Source organism: Crotalus tigris, unplaced genomic scaffold (genome assembly GCF_016545835.1).
Source record: "Crotalus tigris isolate CLP2741 ecotype Arizona unplaced genomic scaffold, ASM1654583v1 scf7180000017585.4430047, whole genome shotgun sequence".
In the NCBI taxonomy this organism is placed as follows: Eukaryota; Metazoa; Chordata; class Lepidosauria; order Squamata; family Viperidae; genus Crotalus; species Crotalus tigris.
This window is the reverse complement of record NW_024096493.1, coordinates 2,549,542-2,570,756: the sequence shown is the minus strand read 5'-3', so window position 1 is coordinate 2,570,756 and position 21,215 is coordinate 2,549,542. Positions and strand designations below refer to the sequence as shown.

General features: G+C 37.9%; 1 protein-coding gene across 3 annotated transcripts in view; it reads left to right on the top strand.

The window, feature by feature from the left end:
- Positions 1-19,986, top strand: part of PCSK5 (proprotein convertase subtilisin/kexin type 5) — a 221,874-nt gene extending 201,888 nt beyond the window's left edge. For all 3 annotated transcript variants that reach the window (XM_039361345.1, XM_039361354.1, XM_039361363.1), the window contains 10 exons: positions 3,032-3,115; positions 6,360-6,555; positions 8,507-8,724; positions 10,853-11,089; positions 13,420-13,650; positions 14,764-14,938; positions 15,296-15,513; positions 16,244-16,344; positions 17,689-17,875; positions 18,792-19,986. In XM_039361345.1, the coding sequence (XP_039217279.1) occupies positions 3,032-3,115; positions 6,360-6,555; positions 8,507-8,724; positions 10,853-11,089; positions 13,420-13,650; positions 14,764-14,938; positions 15,296-15,513; positions 16,244-16,344; positions 17,689-17,875; positions 18,792-19,207 (2,063 nt within the window). In that variant the 3' untranslated portion in view covers positions 19,208-19,986. The remainder of the gene's footprint in view (positions 1-3,031; positions 3,116-6,359; positions 6,556-8,506; positions 8,725-10,852; positions 11,090-13,419; positions 13,651-14,763; positions 14,939-15,295; positions 15,514-16,243; positions 16,345-17,688; positions 17,876-18,791) is intronic.
- Positions 19,987-21,215: the final 1,229 nt, after the last annotated feature.

Sequence of the window (21,215 nt, the reverse complement as noted above, 5' to 3'; positions counted from 1 at the left end):
TGCATGGGTGACTACAGCTCTGAAAAGTTAACAGCAACTAGCTCCATCTGTGGTGTGAAAGCAAAATCAATTTATGCTATCCTGGCCATACAAATTATTGTTATATTATCGCAAATAATATGATACAATCTCTTTGCTATGCAGTCCCTCATTTATCAATACATTTTTTCTGAATTTTTTTTAAAAAAAGGAATAATTCTTTTTTACAGTTATTCTGGAATATGGTTCTGGGAGACTGTTCCATTTATTTTCCATTAATAAGTGCAAGGTACAAGCTATTCATGATAAATGAATGACCACTTTTATACCTTGAAGAACCATAATGGTTAAGAATAATAAAAAGGCCTTCCTTTGGCTTATGAAACAAAAAGAAATGCTTCAAGTAGTGAAAAAATGTAGCAGAAATATTATTCATGCACAAACCAACACTTATAACCTTCCCACACCTGTGGCATTCAGTAAGCAAACATAGAATTTTATCAATAACATAAATTATTTCTTTTATAGTTTTAGAAAATGGAAATGTAAAGATGCTGGACTGTATAGTTAACAGTGAATGTATAATTTATACAATGAATATATCATCCCTACTTTAATTTATACATGCACAATTATTTTAGTTGAACTTAATATGTTTGCTTAAGAACAGAAAAGTAGACCAATGTTAATAATGCTTTTAATGTACAGTAATATAACATATAATGTTAGAAGTACTCCGATACAATTGTAATTTAACTCTTGATCAGCAAATTTACCATCCAGAAAGACATTATATCCCAGTGATGGCGAACCTTTTAGAGACCGAGTGCCCAAACTGCCACCCAAAACCAATTTATGCATCGTCGGGTGCCGGGTGGGTGTGGCTGATTGGGTGAGTGTGGCCGATTGGGTGGGCGTGGCTGTGGTAGTAATGGGAGACTGGGTGGAACTAAAAAGTTCAATCAATCAATTCCAACTTCGCAAAATCTTTTTTTTTCCCGCGAGAAGTTGAAATTGATTTATTGAACCTTTTTTTTTTGTACATGGTGGCAGAGGCGTAAAGCGAAAAGATTTTTTAAAACCCAGCTGAAGGCCTAGGACTGGGGCGATGGTGCGCGTGCCCACAGAGAGGGCTCTGAGTGCTGCCTCTGGCACCCATACCATAGGTTTACCACCACTGTTATATCCTAACAATTTGCCATCCTTGAGGCTATCGCACCTGTTTGCAGAATTCAAACTGCCTTGGAAGCTACGTATGGGGCTGTTTTGTGTGTTTTGTTGCCAGGCTTTTGAAGAACTGATATGGCATTCAGAGAGATGCGAGGAAAGCATAGCTGTGTAATTAATCAAAGAAACAAGTGCATATTTGAGCACATCAAAGTACATGCCATTCTGTGAGAGGAATTTTGCAACCTGGAGGTTTTCAAATTTTCCCAGGAAAAGCAAAGCAAATAGGCCACTGTGTTATATTGGTATGCAACTTTGACGCAATGACCAACGTCAAATACAGTTCTGAAGCTTGTATTAATAACAATTTACATTTGCTGTAGATAACTTGAATTGTTGGGCTGGTAACTATTTAATGTGCCATCTGCTTCCCAATTCCTGATGCATATTTCCCTCTGCTGGAAATTCAGAAGTATTACAGTAGTAGCAGCGCTCAGGATGAATCTTAGCACATCACAAAAGGGTTCTTAAAGCACTTAAATTTAACACAATGTTAAAAAGCACTTAACTATGAATGTTCAGATGTAGTATAGAAATGAAAGAAAATTAAAGTCCTCAACTTACAACAGTTCATTTAGTGACTGTTCAAAGTTACAATACCACTGGGGGAAAAAAAGTGACTTAGGACCATTTTTCACACTTAAGATCATTGCAGTGTCCCCCGTGGTCACATGATCAACATTCAGAAGCTTGGCAACTGACTCATACTTATGACGGTTGCAGAATCCCGGGGTCATATGATCTCCTTTGGCGACCTTCTGACCAGCAAAGTCAACGGGGAAGCCGGGTTCAGTTAACGACCGTGTGATTGACTTAACAACTGCGGTGATTTGCTTAACTGCTGTGGCAAGGAGAGTCGTAAAAATGGGGCAAAATTCACTTAACAAATGTCTCACTTAGCAGCAGAAATGTGGTCTCAGTTGTGGTTGTAAGCTGAGGACTACCTGTAGGAAAATGCCTACATCCACTGCACTAATTGGTTGTTGATGTCCATTTGCTTCCAACTCTGCGTGATCCAGTGGACATCAATTCAGCAGGGCTGTCTGTCTGGTAACTGCTTTGAGTTTTTGAAAACTTCTGCTTCGGCTGCTAGCTGATATTAGGTGTTTATTGACAGATGTACTTTAGGTAACGGGTTGGATGTCACCGTATCATTGTCATCTCCTTCTGCAGAGAAAGCTGAAAATAGATTATGATCTAAGACAGGGGTAGACAACCTTGGTTCTTTTATGACTCGTGGACTTCAACTCCCAGAATTCCTGAGCCAGCTATGCTGGCTCAGGAATTCTGGGAGTTGAAGTCCACGAGTCATAAAAGAACCAAGGTTGCCTGCCCCTGATCTAAGACAAAACTGTTAGGCATCTCAGAAGCTGGCCAAGATAACGGAGGGGACAAGAGTGTGAACAGCTCACCCTAGCCTGACTTTCACCATTCCACAGAAATACAGAACTATAATGATTGTATTGCGAACCAAGCTTCTGAAAAAGGAAGTACAAGGAGTAGCATGCTTTGGTCACTCAGACATTGGGTGCGCTTATTAAAGTCAGAGTGCCAGTTGTAGACAACTCTCTGGAGAAATAATAATAATAGATAACTTTAGCTCGGGAATGCTTTTTGGGGTTAGCAGCCACTGTTTGTCTTTTATTTGTATTGCAATGTCCTACAATAAAAGGAAGGATTTCACCACCTGAACACCTGTCTCTTTGTTTTGGAAGGTATGAAATGACACTATTATCATAATCCTATTTGAAATCAAGTACTCAGCTCCCACTACCAAGAGATGTCCAGTCTTACTGACTAGTTTCTTCTGTCTTCTCTAATACAGCAACAGCTACCGATTTTCAGCCATGTGCTCCTTCATGCAAAACCTGTGAAACAGCTGCCAATAGATGTACTTCATGCCCTGCAGGTATTTATTTATAATCAACTACAGTCTCACAGCGCTTTACAGTAACAATCAACAAGAAAACATCCACAATATGGGATATAAGTCCATCTAGTGCAGGGGTGTCAAACTTGCAACGTCACGTGACGTGTCGTAACGTATCGCGACTTTTTTTGCCATTGCCGGCAATGGGGTGGGCGCGGTTTCGCTATGATGCATCCGGCCTGCAGGCCGGCAGTTTGACACCCCTGATCTAGTGAGACCAAGAAGAAGGGCCTTCTCCAGGTGGCTTCCTCCTTGTGGAACATCATCCATCAGAGATTAGCCTCAACTTCGACACTCTTTTTTGCAAGATTCTGAAGACATGGTTTTGCCAGTGGTCCTGAGGATCCCATAGTGATATGGACATTGGATTGATTGTTGTCGCCATGGGAGTAAGGTTTTATTGTTTTTCTGTACTGGGGTTTGACCTTTACCTTTACCTTCACCTTTGCAAGCTGCCCAGAGTCACTATGAGTGAGTTGAGTGGCATACAAATTTTCTTCTTCTTCTTCTTCTTCTTCTTCTTCTTCTTCTTCTTCTTCTTCTTCTTCTTCTTCTTCTTCTTCTTCTTCTTCTTCTTCTTCTTCTTCTTCTTCTTCTTCTTCTTCTTCTTCTTCTGCCATATCCGTTATCGGACATTGGCGATCATGTTGGCAATCCTGTTTTTATCAGCAGCCGCACGAAAAAGTGCTGCTGAGTTTTGTCCAAACCAGTCCCTTAGATCTGAAGCCACAATGTTCTTCTTCTGCCTGGACCTCGTTTACCTTCAATCTTTCCCTGGAGGATTAAATGGAGTATTCCGTATTTTTCTGGGACAAATTTTCTAAATAAATAAAAATACAATCAACAATTTTGAGCATACATTGTAAAAAAAATTAGAATGCAGACATAAAGATGAACGCAGGAAATTTAACAAATGTAAAAACAATAAATATAAATAAATATTATTACAAAGATGGCGAGAACTTATTAATCATAGAATTGCCCATCTTTAAAGAGTTCCATAATTGGGTAATAGATGGGACAAACTGTAGTTCTAAGAATAGATTCTTGCTTCCATGATTTTTACTTCATAGAAGTGAGGAACAACTGAGAGATTCTCCTGGGAAGATTACTAGATAAAAGAAAGGAATCCTACAGATAATTGGGCATCAAGCCACATACTGTTTTATAGGTAATGCCTAGCATTACGCTTTGCTGTTCGTGGGAATTTTAAATACAGATAGTCCTTGACTTACAATGGTTCATTTAGTGACCATTCAAAATTAAAATGGCATGGGGAAAAATGGCTAATGACCAATTTTCACAGTTACGACCTTTGCAGCATCCCCATGATCATGTGATCAAAATTCAGATGCTTAGCAACTGGTTCATACTTATGACCATTGCTGTGTTCCAAGGTCATGTGATCCCCTTTTGCGACTTTCTGACAGGAAAAGTCAATAGGGAAACCAGATTCACTTAATATCCATGTTACTAACTTAACAACTGCAGTGGTTCACTTAACAAATGTGTCAAGAAAAATCATAAAATAGGGCAAAACTCGCTTAACAAATGTCTCACTTAACAACAGAAATTTTGGGCTCAGTTATGGTCATATGTCAAGGACTACCTGTATATTCTACATTTTAAATAAGAGTTTAACCTGGGCAAGGGGCATACAATCAAGAAATCGTGGCAACCAGGTGTGTTTTATTTCATGTTGTATGTTTACTTCTATACAAACCACTCACCCAATTTCTTTTTTCCTCTTTTATAACATTATAATAGGGATTATGCATTTGTCAAGTTAGCGAACCCATTGGGAATTTGGAAAGCAAGATTCTTGCACAAAATGACAATCATAAGAAGCTGGCTTAATTACAGAATGACAGGTTTCATATTTGCCATAGTAGCTTATCCCTTTTTTTTCTGCACAGGTTCAAAATGAATTTCAGTGACCTGCCATTTTCACTTTATAAATATGTCTGTGGGCTTATACAGAGTCCAGAGGCATTTGTGTTAAAATATAATTCCATGTTATTTATTTTTATTTATGGTAGAAATGATTGTCATCCTTCCATCTTTATGGTCAGCCTATGTCGGTTCAAATCAATATAGGCAACAGAAAACAATAACAGATCTTTCATCTACTAGTGATTGACTCATGATTGATTATCTGCCAGCAAGTCTGTGTTGACTGTTAGTAAACTGTCTCCAGGGTTTGTCCTGGTTCTTCAAGTTTGTCAACAGCTCACCCATAGCTACTGTAACTGAGTCCACCACTTTGCTGTTGGCAGCCCTCTTCTTCTCTTTCCTTTTAACTTACCCAGCATTGCAGCCTTCTCAAGAGAGCTAGGACTTTATATAATGTGCCTTCAAGTAGGATAATTTGTGCCTAGTAATTTGTTCCTCAAGTGAAAACTCTGAGTTGATTTGTTTGACAAGCCGTTGGTTTGTTTTCTTGGCTGTCCATGATATTATCAGGAGTCCCAAAGTTCAAAAGCATCAGTGCACGGTCTGTATGGCTTGTTCAAAGCCAAGCTTTTGCTTCCATAAAATGTCACAGTGAGTTCTCTTGTCTCTTTTTCAAAGCCTTCCTTACTATCCTACCAAGTTCTAACATGCAATATATTTTTTGACTTCTGGTTATTTTACTCTGATGGTTGACCCTAAAAGGCAAAAGCTATCTACCACCTGACTATCTTCACTGTCCATTCTAACAGTCAACACATTGCACTTCTTTACACTTAGTAAGGACTCAATAACTATGAATGAAAAAAGAGCAGAAAATCATTTGGTGAATCCCTATGTGGCACCATTAGAAGAAAAACGCCCCTTTAAACATCGGTGGGTATGTAATAAATAGTGTATCCCAGAATGTCTCAATCTTAATTACATTCTCCATGGACATTTAAACTATAATTCTTCAAAATGGGCACAAGAGAGTAGAGGTGGAAAAGATTATAATAATAACAGGGAGTCAATATTTGCAACAATACCATTGTCTTTCAAATATACAATTCATACCTATACCAATGCTTCTCAACCTTTTCTTTACCATAGACCCTCTTTAAATACCTCTTGTGGCCATGGACCATGGCTATGGACCCCCAAGAGTTAACTCAAGAGTTAAATCATAACATTTCTTCAAGCCTTCACAGATCCCCTGTGATGACATCATGGCTCCCCCAGAAGTCCACGGACCACAGATTGAGAACCACTGACATATACCGTTCTTTTTCAGGCCAATTTCTTTTTGCTGGGACCTGTGGCCACGATTGCCCTCGTCAAACATTTCGCAATACGAAGACAAAACAATGCGAGAATTGCACTGAGGACTGTGAAGAATGCACAGCAAATCAACACTGTCTGAAATGTTTGTCCAGTACAAACATGCCACGCTATTTGCACAGAGGCGAATGCTTGCAGGAGTGCCCCATGTATGTACCCATTTATATTAATTCCTGAAAACTCCTCGGTCATCTTCACTTTTCAATGTGGCATTTCCACTTCCCCATTTTTTACATTGCAATATTTGTGACCTCATTGGAGAAGGCTATGAGATCCATTGGCTTCTTCAGAATGTTTAAAAGATACATATAAGATGCATTGAAGGTATTCATTCCTCTGGTTTTCTGTGGTGAAGTTCCTTGACTTGTTTTTAAGCAGAGTGGACAGATTCCCATCCCAACGTTCTAAGAAGGTGAGCAACCTTTTGAGAACTTATTAATACAGGAGGAGGGAGAAAATAGGATGAAGTCAAGAGATCGATTGACTGAAGAAGGATATAGTTTACAATGATTTTTCATATGCTTAGTCAAAAGAAAGACTGACTAGGGATACAAAGCTAATTAGAATTGAAAAACAGAAAATAGGTCTTGGTCAGAGGTCAGGGCTTCCCTAATGATGATCCAGAAAGTAGAAGGACAGTGAGAATCAGGATGAACATCAATACCTTCAGGACAAGGGCCCTACAGGATCTAATACTGTTTGCTGAAGCATTTTCCTTTCTTCTTTTTACAAAGACTTTAGAATCAGATGAGCAATTGGACAGAGAAAGAAAGACTGAGTGATTGACATTCATTTTACTATTTTATTTCTAAAATATTATGTTTGTGTAGGGCCTCAGATTCAGTTCCAAAAAGGGCTTTGAAGTACACAGGAAGAGAGGATGTGAAAAAAAGACTTGTCTGCACCTGCTTTAAAGCAGCTGTCTCTTTCCCAGGACTGTTTGGCAGCTACAAAAGGCTGATTGTTCCTAAGAAATACATGGCAATCTAAAGGCTGTAGAATCCTTAAATCCAGGATCTAAGGATACCAGGCTGCAATATTGGCCAAGTAGTCCATATTACAATCACAGCATCATTTCCATTAAGAGCATATTTTCCCAGATCAAAAATACTGAGATGAAAGTTGCTGCTTTGATCCTGTCAGATCACCTGTTAAACTTTCTGAGCAAATTCCCTGTGTTGCTTACCTTGTTTTATTTGGGATATCAAAAACTTGGGGAAAAAACATAATGGAATTAATATTAATTTAACTTATATCTATAAGAAATATAATCATTACTAAGGAAGTGAGAAATGTGATAAAATATTTTGGGATTCTTTTGAAAGACCTGATCTTTCATGGTTTAATATTGATGAGAGGTGTGGATTTGCTATTGAGCATTTTCTCTGCATTCTCTGTGGTTCTCCTTCAGTGTGATGGGAATTAAATTGCTTTGCCATTGTTCTTCAAAGAAAAAAATTGCTGGTGTAATCATCTTGGCAAAGGGATCGAGTCTGGTGATCTTCAATCACCCCAGGCTTTTTACTTCAGATAAATCCTCAGGAAACAAACCTTGAGGAAATCCATCCTAAGGACCTTCTATTTTTTTTTTCAAATCAAGAATGTGGGGAAACAGGGAGACTCCAGAGTGTTGGAGAAATATGTCCCAGGAAACAACAGCAGCAACATTTTTCACTTTATTGCAATCATAAAGTTAGCTCATAAACTCCAGCAAATTGTATTCCTCACAGTGAAATAAAAGAGAACCTTTTTGTTGTTGTTGTTGTTTTACTTTGGAAAGTAAATATTCAGAAACTGGATATCGGTACAGTAATGTGATAGGAAACTTACCGCTTTCAGAATCAAGGATAACTGAATGAAGAAGTACAAAAGTTCATAATTTTTACCTCAATAGTTTGTTTTTAAATAGAAGTTTATTAAATTTCAAAAGAATATAAAACACAAAAACAAAACAAGGAAAAAAATAAAAGGAAAAAAGGGAAAACAGCAAAGAAAAATTTAAAGGGTGCAGGCAGAAAAAAACCTATGCAGTACTTTTGCTAAGAATTAGAAAATATTCTGTCGCTTGATGGGGGTTTTTTCTCTCTCTCTTTGTTGCAGTGGCTTTTTCGCTAAAGATGGGAAGTGTGGGGAATGCGGCCTGCCTTGTAAAACGTGTAAAAAAAATGCCACCACATGCCTCTCCTGTGAACAGCCCTTGCTGCTTGAGGGCTTCAGATGCAAACCTGAATGCTCCAAGGGCTATTTTGCTGCTGATGGAGCCTGTGAAGCTTGTCCTCAGATGTGTCAGGAATGTATTCATCAAAGTAAATGCAAAGGTAAGCCAAGAATCCATGAGCCATGCAGAGCTTCGGCCTTTCTACTCATCCATCAATGCAGAACCTTCTTCAGCATGCACCGAGCTCAGTTCTGTCCCTCAAAGCTTGTCTTGGCGTTTTTATCTTTCAAGCACAGAAAACATAATAACTTCCCAGTGAATATTTAATAGGTTTCGATTAGAAGAAAAGCCATGAGACCCAATTGTTCAAAATCCAGAAGTTAATGTTGAAAACTTCTGGATAGGAATCCCAGTCTGAAAGCCATCTCCAGCCAGCTGAGGCCAAAGAAGAGAAAGATGCTGCGTTCTTGCACATCTGTACAAGCGGAGATGCATCTTCTTCTCTTTTTCTTCCCATAATCTTATCGTACTTTAAAAAAAATAAATACAAGGAGAACAATATCCAGAAGCGATTCAAGAACAGTAATATACTCACATACAACTAATGAATTAGTTACAAACAATAACACCAAGACAAACAAAAAGATAATAGTAATAACAATAATAATAATAATAGTAGTAGTAGTAGTAGTAGTAGTAGTAGTAGTAGTAGTAGTAATAGTAAAGTTGGAAGGGACCTTGGAAGTCATCAAAAAGCAATAAAGTACAACATATTATGTTGACATAAATCACCTAAACATACTGCATATTCATTTAATTGTTGGGATTAAATGGAAATGGAAACGGTGGTTCGAGTGGCTGGAGCCCTGGGCAAAAGGTTAGCAAGAGCTCCCGTTGGGCGGGATTGACCTCTTGTCCTTGACTCCAGCTGCTGCCGGGGACATGAAAGGAGCCTCCAGCTGGCCATCCCCAGGATAATGATGATGTCACTAGCTAATCCTTCCAACCTGGAAGTTCTTAGATCAGGGATAGGCAACCTTGGCTCTTTTATGACTCGTGGACTTCAACTCCCAGAATGGCTGGCTCAGGAATTCTGGGAGTTGAAGTCCATAAAAGAGCCAAGATTGCCTACCCCTGTCTTAGGTAGTTCAGACACATGTAAAAATGTAATTGTTTAATAACAATATATAAAACTTACATTTAACCTTATTTCTGCTTGTAATATATTATGAAATCTTTGCCAAAGAGAAATGTGCTTTTTTTTAATTAGTGGAAAAAATAGTTTCTTTCAAAATGAATAAATCACACAGTTCTTGAATTTAGACTTGATACGTGGGGTAATAGTACTTTCTAGTGTCTCAGTATGATTCTCTTAGCTACTCTTCATGTTTGATACAAGCGTATTTCTCAAAATGATTAGATTCTATGATTTTGTAATTATAAATATTACACTCACATTTTTCACTTGCAAATATTTACCCTTACACTGATGTAAATTCAGACATCATGATTTTTAGATGGTTATGTGTTGTTTAAACTCCCAGAATCACTGCTGTGAGATGGGTGGCCATATACATTATATGAACAGTTATGCATGTTGTAATATTTTGCCAAGAAACTTCCCAAACTAGATATGGCAAATTACAGGGTGTTGATGTACTCTTGTATTTTTTGTATCTGTTACAGTGAAAATCTAGAAAGTCCGTTACTATTCGTTCTTTGAAGAATCCAACAAACTCAGAATAAAATCTTTTAATGAATTAATTTTAACTCCAAAGAAGCAACCTCAATATTTTTAAGACTGATAATATTCACGTTCTTCTCAGTTATTTTAACTCTTTAATCCATAAGTAAGGAATATCAGAAAATTCAACTTTAAATATACAGTGTTTTTCATTTTAATGTTGGTTTTGATTTCATGGTTTGATTTCATAAACAGACTCCACAAAAATGGAGGGGGGGAAGGCATCTGGATCATATTCAAAACATGCTTGAGTTTATTATAATGCAGTTGTTGAAAATCCTTTAAAATCATCATTGCAAAGGAACTGATTTAACATAACTATCCCAGAATCAGGCCAAACCTTCCAGTAGAATAACTTCCATTTGTTTTTAAAGTGGTGTTTTTCCACAAAATAAGATTCAGCATGAAATCCCATCTACATCCCAATAAGACCCCCATGTGCCAAAGAAAAGAGGACGTTTTTTACCTATCATATAAAAGACAAAACAGTTGTATTATTTTGCATATCTCGATAGAATCTGGTGGTTGTTTTTTTTCTTGAAAGCGTGCGTTCCTCCCTTCCATCTGCACAATGGGATGTGTTTGCAGAAGTGTCCCTCTGGCTTCTACTCTCTCTCCACCCGCTGTCTGTCCTGCCATGAGCTCTGCAGAGAATGTGAAGGCCCTGAAGAAGATGACTGTATTGCCTGTCCTGATACTTCCTATGCATTATACAAAGGCAGATGTTTTGAAGACTGCCCAGATGGCACTTACTTTGAAGATGAGACCAAAAGTTGCAGAGGTATTCCTTTTTCAGTTCAACTGGTAATCCAATTCAGAGAGTGTATTTGTTTCAGACACTTCAGTCAAATGACTTTAAATTAAAATCTTCCAACAGCTTTAAGTTTTAGACTTCTTCTCTAAAGTCTCTCCCATAATACGAGTGTGTGACATTCCGTCTTCAGCACATTTACTTGCCTGTTTTGTTAAATCAGATTTTTAAAGCCACTGGAGTCCAGATGACTCTGAGTGGTGAACAATAAAAACCAAGTGTAAAAACAATTCATCAAGAATGGTCCAAAGGCGCTGTTCAAAAGGCAGCTCACCTTTCTTGATTTTCTTCCTTGAAAACATTTCGCTTTTCATCCAAAAAATTTCTTTAGTTCCTGAAGAAAATTCTTGGATAAGAAGCAAAATGTTTTCAAGGAAAAAGCCAAGAAAGTCCAGTTGCATTTGAGCAGCACTTTTGGGACAACCATGACCTGGATGGTTGAGAATCTCCATAGACAATCAAGAAATAAGAACGAACAACCCACAATCATCCTAAGAAGCTCTATATCTTCTCTAGTCTTTGTCCTGGGTTGAGAGTCAGATCTTTAAGATTTGCTTGAAGTAGGACTGAGAAAGAGCTGTTTAAATGCCTGGGAGGAGGTTGTTACAGAGGGCAGCATTCAGAGTAGCTGTAAATTCCAAGTCTTCAAGAGCATGTGGAGAGTGTTGCTATAGTCCAGATGCAAGATGACCAAGGCATAAGTGATGTGAGGAGAGCATAACTGGTCCTCCTTCAATCATTGCAAAGATCCTCCATCCAGAACTAAAGGCAATCCTTAGACCCAGGCAATCCCACAGAAGGTTTAGAAGGATGCCGTGTTCAATAATATTGAAAGTCACTGAGAGATTCTCCAGATGTATTGGTAATGAGTCTTCTGGAAATCCCAGTCAACTTGGTCAAAGGCTGAAAATTCCAGAATTTGAGATCCAAACACAGCTGGAGGGTGCCAGTTAATAGGAAAACAGCAGTAAAAAGTCAAATGTTCCTTTGAACCCCAAGAATTCCTGCAACAAAAGGTGTTGGCGTAGCCAATTCCCTACCTTTTATAAGACAGCTCTCTACCTGAAGAACTGCTTATTCAAAGAGCTGCTCAATTTAATAATAAAGAATTGTAAGAAGGGAAGGGAGTTTTGAAGTTACAACTGAGCACTTCCAAGATTCTCAAGGCACAAACCTTTCTACAAGAGGAAGATGCATTTCTATTTAAATCAGAGTATTTCTGTCTTTGCCTCTGTATGTATATATCAGGACATACATATTTAATGCAAATCATCTTTTTTTTCCTCCTTTTTTCCCCTTAGTAATGAGTTTCTTCTTGTGTGTGCCATGCTATTCAAGTGGTTCCCTGATCTGGCCTTGTCTTTTGTTCTCGCCATGAGTCTAGATTGGGTGTGGCTAGGTGGTACATTCCTTTAATCCTAAACCAGGTGTACAGAAATCATATGGACTGTCCAAGATCTCTTGCTTTATCTTTTGTAACAATGTGGGACTTTCACATTTTTGACAGCAGGTAATTCTGGAGGCTCTTCCCAGATGACTTGCTCAGTGCTGCTGTGGATATTTGCATTCCCCAAACTGATCATTGCTACTTTGCCTGCCATTATATGTTTTATTAAATGCTTATGACGTGCTACAAGTTGGAATTCTAAGTTGCACCAAAATCTTTATATAAATGTTTTTATATACCCTTAAATCTCAAAAATAAAATACCTTTTCAGATTCCAAAAGTATTTTTCAATATGTATGTGGGATTGATTCTGCGTACTTCCTATAATAGTTCAGAAAGAAATAGCCATGCTTTAGATGCAGTTCTTGTTAACAGGATTTCATGACCAGCAGAGATCAATATTCAATGGTCATCTGATTAGTCATTTTTCAGAAAAGCAAGTGTAATCAAATCAAATACTTTCTGAATGAAGGTGCAGAAAAGCATAAGTAAAGATCATAAGTGTGATTAGTATTTGTGTTGATAGTGCTGCTAGTCTTTGAAAAGCATGTAACTTTGAAGTTTAAGGTTAATTAAATTACCTTCCACCTTCTGATTTATGGAAAACTTCTATTTTCAAAAGTGGTTTTCATTAAGCTAAATACAGAGGAAAACCTTATTAACAAATGTGCTTCATATTCACCTGTAAATGACAGTACAAACTGGGGCCTCACATGGCATGAATCTCATTTGAGTGGCATATTCATTTCAGAATATGTTGTATTCTGCAGATATGAATTTGCAAATCTTCATTAAGGAAAACAAAACACTCAAAAACTCAATGGCGGCATCTTTTTGCTTTGTTACTTTCTAGCCTGCAACGATACTTGCCGAACTTGTTCATCTGGCACAAAGTGCCTTTCCTGTGAAGAAGGCCTGTTGATGACCAGCAGTGGCCTCTGTGTAATCCCTCAGTACTGCTTGCCCAATCAGTACTATGACAGAGAGGGCAGGACATGTAGGCCTTGCCACAAGGACTGTCTCCATTGCAAAGGACCAGGCAACTTTCAGTGTCTCAGCTGCCCAAGTGGTTTGCATCTTCTCAGTAAGTATTTGCCTTGTCCTTTTAAATCTCTGTAGATCAGGGGTGTCAAACTGCCTGTCTGCAGGCCAGTTTCATCATACCGAAGCCGCACCCACCCCATTGCCAGCAATGCAAAAAGAGTCGTGATACATTGTGTCATGTGACATAGCGAGTTTGACACCCCTGCTGTAGATAAACAGCTGCCATTGTTTGAGAGCTGGGGTTACACATCTTGCTAGGCAGTAGTTAATTTTAACTGGGATTTCTTAAACAGCCACAAAAGCTGAGACACACACAAAATTAAGTCATAAAATATGGTTTACGCATTACTGAATTCACCACCTCACTAAGCAAAACTCAGGACTTAAAATCAGCAGTATCAGATCAGTAATATAGAAGATGGAGTGTTACCATGCAAACCCTTGTGTATGTTTGTTGACATTTTGTGCATATTCACAAGAGACAAGGTATTGTGGTGCTCCATCCAGCATTTGCCAATTTTGTTCTAGGCCCAGGAACACTGCTTAGCACAATGTGTGAATCCAGGATCTCAAAATTTCTACAGGGAAGGTGTAATAGTAAATTGCCATGTCTCCAAGCAATTTCTGTTCATAAGCCACGTTTATACAACATACTAAGCATGCTTTCCCTAACGTATTGAACAGCACAGTTCACAAGTTGATACAATGTGCCAGCCCATAATATTTAGTTTAGAGAGCATACTGAATGAATTGACATAGCATCTTAAGTCACAAATAAACAAAGCACCACTCAGTAGTATAAACCCAGACACAATATGGTGAAGAAATACCCTTCTTTCTATAGCTCCTCCTGCATTCTCAAAATCTACTCTGGAGAGAAGGGAAATATTTTGTGTGAATGAAAGTTCGCTTGCACAATGCTAGATTTCATCCTACAAAGGTCCCAGGAGTAGAATACATTAGAGAGTTAAAGTATTGCTCCTTTCAAGTAATCCTATTATTTACGTTCAGAATAGCAGGTGACAACTCAGTCACTGATGAAATTTAGAAAGTTTACTTGGTTGGTCCAAAGAATTTCCCCATGTCCCTACTACAGATTGTATTAATCTTTGTCATCCCAAACATTAGGTTGTCTTTTGCTATTTTGCTATAGATTCATCCTGTGTTGGTTCCTGTCCTGCTGGGTACTATGAAGATACTGACTCCCACTGCCATCCTTGTCACAGGACCTGTGAAACCTGCAATGGGAAACACAGCACCCAGTGCCTTCTCTGCCCTCTAAACCGGTACAAGCAAGACCACCTGTGTGTCCAGAACTGTACAGCTGGGTAAGATCCTGAAAAGACACAAAGAGGAGGAAGAGATAAACAAAGCGGCACGGAGAAAGAAAAAGATACAAATAAGGGAGAGATTTAGGCTTTGACAGACAGGTGGTTAGAATATCAGCTGAGAACAGGCTCAGACAAACTACATATAAACGATTCTTAAATGTGGAGGACTCCCCAATAGAATGGACATCAGACTCAATAGCCTGGTTGCCTTCTGAGAAGCTCCATCTTCTCAACCCATCTCATCCTTTTAACAGCATAGATTTGCAAAGTACAAAATGCTTTGAAATAAACATTTACAATGTAATTGTTCTGCTCTACTCAACTCAGCTTGGCTTTACTATTTTATTGGTACAGGTATTATGTCAATAGTGTCACCAGGACTTGTGAGAGATGTCACACAAGCTGCCAGAAATGTTTGGGACCTGCATCTACAGAATGCTTATCCTGTGTGGAAAATTTTTTCCTGCTCCACTCTTCTGGCCAATGTGTCTCCACCTGCCCTGAATATTACTATTCAGATCTTGATACTCAGACTTGTAAACGGTGCCATCCATTTTGTCACACTTGCACAGGTAAGTTCAAGTTCAGAGCCATATAAAGGCTGAAGTCACACTTTGTTTTAATTCCTAAAATAATTTTCTTGATTACATTATAAATAGGAAAGAACTCTCTCAGTGGTATATTGAATTAGAATGCAGTGCAACTATTTGTATTTGTTGCCTTGCAGATATAAAAAAAAAAATGAAACAGAAATCACACACCAGTTAGTTAGTGATTAGTCCCAAGTAGTCAAACATCTGTATAATTATTTGTGCATATCTTAAATCGCTTCAAAATTAGCATGCTGAAATTCCTTAAACTGTGGGGTCTTTGGCACCCTCTGAGCTTAGTGGCTTTCTTGCAGACATTTGCAGTGCACTGATGATGTTACCTAGTTTGGTAATGAAACATCTGCAAGAAAACTATCAAGTTCAGAGAGCACCACAGTTCAACCATGGACTATAAATATCCTCTTTTATTGATTCAGTAAACCCTCTGTCTTTAGCAACACAGTTGAAATTCATTGCATCATAATCCTAAACACCACCATCATCACTCCCACATACTCAGACTTGAAAGAATGATACTATATTGGGACTGTAGTACACATAAATTTTACATAGTCCAGGGTCTCAAACGCATGTTTGGAGTAGAAGGATTCCACATTTGCAAAGATCAAATGCTGCTGAATGAAAGCAATTATTGTGTGGATTGGACAATTTTCTATAAATGTATTTCTTAAATGATGTTATTCCTTTTAAGGGAAGGGAGAATTTGAATGCACAACTTGTGTAACAAATTATCGTTTCATAGCTGGAATGTGCAACTCGATCTGCTTACTAGGAGAATACCAAGTCTCAGAGGTACTTGCTACACAGAATTTTTTTTAAAAAACAAAAACTTTATTGACAATGCAATTATCTAAACATGAATTTTAGCATTCATTCTGAAACAGTACTCCACATTCTTTAAATTATTTTCAGCATTTATATTTCTGCTTCTGAATATATAAAATGATGAACTGAGAAATTGCAATTAGATTTAGAAAGAGGTACAATTCAGCTTCTAAATAATGGTATTTGTATGCCATGTATTATGCAGATCATTTAATTTTTCTGCTTTCATAGGTGTCTTTTTCCATCTATAGACAAAGTTAATAATAGGACAGAATGACGCCACATATTTCTATAGCACTTTGAGCAGACAACATCTTTTAGCTCCTTCTGACAAAACTAATTATATTGCTCCGTTATTATACTATAAGTTTCTGGAAAAACTGCATCATCAAACAAAATGGCACTGCATTTCCTATTTTCAGATGTTGAGATCTTTATTATTAGAAAAAAAGAGCAATTTGCGTCTTAAATATATTTTCATATGTCCCTTTGAGAAAAATTGCAACTGTTAAGTCAATATTGTAAGACCCCCTTTTAAGTGGGGAAAACATCCCAGAAAAGCAGGTATCATTTTGACACACAAATATGGGCTCACACTCCTGTGAGCGTCCATGATGTTAAGCATGGAATTAAGATCTAGGTTTTAATTTAGTAGTTAAGGCTGGAAAGTAGGAGACCATGAATTCTAGTCCTGCCTTAGATTTGAAAGCCTCTGGATGACTTTGGGCCAGTCACTCTCTCTCATCCAACCCACCTCACAGGGTGGTTGTCATGGAAAAAAAATGGCGGTGAAATGAGCATTCTACTTGTTTGCCACCTTGAGTTATTTATAAAAATAATGAAGGCGGGAGATAAATAAAATAAATAATTAACACATAAGAGAGTTTGCACAGACTCAGTAGGTTGTAAGATGATAGCTGGTGTTGGAGATGATAATTATCATCTTTTTTTCCTACTGTAAGGGTGTTTTTGTTTTTTTAAAATAGGATGTCAACTTTATGCACACAAAGATATTCAGTGTCGCATACTTTTTTAGATCAAGGCTAGCTAGGCTGGGTTTTAACCTTGTGCTAGGACAACGTTTGTTAAACTTTTTTTTTAATTAAGCCATAATTTGCATACATATAACTAAGCCATAAATTACAATTTACAACTCACAGTGATCAGATATGTATACAATGTGCTAAGACAAAATCAAATAAATGCTAGGATAACTTTACCCAATAGGCTAATTCAGCAATAGCACTCTCCATTTCCCCTGAAAACATTAACCAAAGCTCATTTTTCTGTCTGTTCTTTGTGAAATGCAAGGCAAAACAATCAAAATGCGAGAAATGCCACAATTCCTGTATGCAGTGCAAGGGACCGGGTCCCTTCAACTGTACTTTATGTCATCTTAACGCAAAAATGTATGTTGACGAATATCGATGTGTGCCATGCTGTAAGGATGCTGGATTGATGCCAACTCAGGAATGTTGTAACTGCACTGTAATGTCAGGTAATAATCTCATTATTATTAAATAAACATTTCTTCCAAGAAATTTTTCTAATCTCATTTCAAGAAGGTATAATCTTTTATCTTTGGCTTGGCTTGGCAGTGCATAGCATATACCAACAGATAATGAAAGTCAAGATAGTACAATTAGTAATAGACTTCTTGGGTGCCATTCCAAAATAACTGGATCACTGAAAGCACTGGCAAAATCAGTCAATTATGAAAGGCATCTTTACTTGGACCAGCTTACATCCTGGGACAACACCTTTAAGACCATCAACCCACAACTTCTGCTTATTTTGGGTTCTTGAGAAGGACTCGATCGGCGAGTAAAAATACCAAATCATCTAAAATATTGGTTAACCGTGCAACAACCATAATCATAAAGTTAGATTTGTAGTCGCCAGACTTTATAGTTTACTGTTGATATTTATGTCTAACAGTTTTCTGTTATTTGACAACATTTTGTGGAGAACCCTTTGCCTTGTTGCTAACTCCACATGACACAGATAAGATTGTGAGCAAAGTAGGTTGATCTTAAAACCACTGTTATCACAATGTTCTTCTCACCATGGCTCCACAAGGCCAGCAGGATTACTGCCCTCCCAGAGGAGCAATAGTGGCTGCTGCAGCAGGGCAGAAAAGTTGTTCCAAATGGCTGGTGGGGGGCCAGATCTTCTGATCATAGGGCAATAGTAATGTCTGAAATGCTGCAAGACTACAAGGAGTTGGAAGAAGACACTGTGGGAAATTCTCTGCCAATATGTAGACAGGGAAATGGGGAGAAGGTAAGTATAGGAGAGAAAATTGGCACAGAGATAGTGAGAGGCATCTTCAGCCAGATTATGCAATGTGTAGAGAATGTGTTTTTCCCCATGAGCATGAATTTATGACAAATTTCTTTATCATTTTTCTTTAGATGAGTGTATATTGGTCGCTCCTAATTTGCCAGAGAATATGAGAGGCAAAGCTGTGGCTTTGACAGCGGCGTTATTAATTTTGTTGAGTTTCATCCTTGGGGCTACTCTTTTCATATGGAGAAGACTGCGAGCCAGACCTATGCCTGTTAACCAGGTTGGATATAAGAAGCTGGCAGACAATGCAAAGACTCTCAGCTCTTTCAAGAGCAATCACTACCAGAGCACCAGCTACCCAGACAATCAAGTGAATGAATACAAGGATCGGGATGATGATGACGACGACGATGAAGATGACAATGATATTGTCTACATGAGTCGTGATGGCACTGTCTATCGTAAATTTAAATACGGACTTCTGCAAGATGATGACATAGATGAACTGGAATATGATGATGAAAGTTACTCCTTTAGATAACCTAGTGCTTGTACAAGTGTCATTGTATTTGTAATGCTTTGCTGAATAAGTTACTGGAAGATGTATGTAAATGTAGTACAAGTTCAGAATCTCACCTAAATGATAAAAATAACCACTTACTACATATCTGCAATGACTGTGGCATTATGTTTCCTCACCATTTGGTAGAACAGAGCGATCGGCCTTCCATCATACGGAAACCAAGGTAGGTCACTACTTTTGGTAAATGGCTGTCTGTATTCACCCACACCTTTCAAGTATCTTTCTGCCTGCAGTTTTATATAAAAATTGTATCATTCAGATCATGAAGCACTTGTCTGAGACAAAATATTTCTACAATGTAATAAAACTGAAATTTCTTGAATTAAATTGCCCACCACTTTTCAGACGTTGGACAAAATTGATGCAGGGCTCTGTTTTAAGTCCCTCTTGTGTCGTGCACTGATATGGTGATGAAACAATGAATAATATGGATTCAGACCATGTAGAACTGAAAAATGAATAAATGCAACAGCCTAACCGTGAATATGAACAACTGAATGTAATAAAAAGGCAAAAGTTGCCTATTATATGGAGAGTTTGTCATTTGTTCATCTCACTGATTTGGTAAGTCTCAAAGAAATATTTGGGGTTATTATGTAATCCACTCTTCTGAAACTTCTTCCTGTGGGAAAGAAAAAAATTGATTTTTTTTTGTGAGAATGTACCATGCATATTCACAACTTGATGATTAGGAATCTGTTTTGCAGCACAAATAAATGGAGAAAATTCTTAGGTAATTTCATGTTTTTTGTTTTTTCTATTAAACTACATGGGACCAATTTATCAAGCAATGAGGACGACCTGTTTGCACACATCAGTAAAACTTGGTTTAGTCTTGCAAGATTGAACTGCAGTGAACCTTGAGATGAGTTGAAGCGATCTATCTCTTTTCACTTTCTAAATTTCGTTATTCCGGGCTTGGCAATTACAACTTCAATTGTAATTGAACAATGATTTAAGCCTAATACCCCAATATGAGCTGAAGTAAGGAAGATTCATAAACATAGTTTGAAGGTTTTGTTTCCATGAAGCATACCTAAGACTCACTGCAGATGATTTAGTCTAAAATAGAAAAAAAGACCTTGGCTCTGCTGTACATAATTCCAGAGAAATAACATGATTTACATATTTCAGTGCAGGGATATGATAAGAGCAAATTGGTTTAAAAGGTCTTGCATTTCTGTTGATTCACTCCCTTTCTTAAAAAGACTTGTGAATCTAACTGAAGTTGTTTTTCAGCCCTGATTTCAAGGAAGCCGAACCAGAACCCTAACCAGAACCCAATTTCCATTCAGAATCTAACAATAACCCTAACCCTAACCCTAAATGCATTTCCATCCATAACACTAACCGCCATCCTAATCTAACCCTAACCAAAACCTTAACTGGAGATCTATCTTTAACTCCAACCCTAAATCCAGTGGTGGGATTCGCACCAGTTCGGCCGAACTGATAATTTTTGTTGCCGAGGCCCAGAACAGACTTCCAAAAGTGGCATTCACACAGAGAACCAGTTTTTCACATATTTGAATACCAATTAGATTGCCTAAATCTAAACCTCACCCTGACTGAATTTCCATCTCTAACACTAACCCTAAACCTATTCCAACCCCCAATATTAACCATAATGCTAACCCTAACTGGATTTCCATTCCTAACCCTAACATGAACCTTCATGCTACCTTACCATAAATTTCACCCTAAATCTCACCCATACTAAATTGCCATTCCTAACCCTAAATCTAACACTCACACTAACCCAAATGTGATTTTCAATCCTAATCTTAACTTGAGTTCTAATTCCTAACCATAAGAGGGATTAGAATTGCTAACAGCCTCTGAAGCATAATAAGACTTTACGGAGCTCCTGTTGACATTATTTCATGGATGCCTAAACCTAACCCTAAGTGCGTTTCCATCCGAATAAGATTTTACTGTACTTTTTATAATGAATCAAAAATAAGGG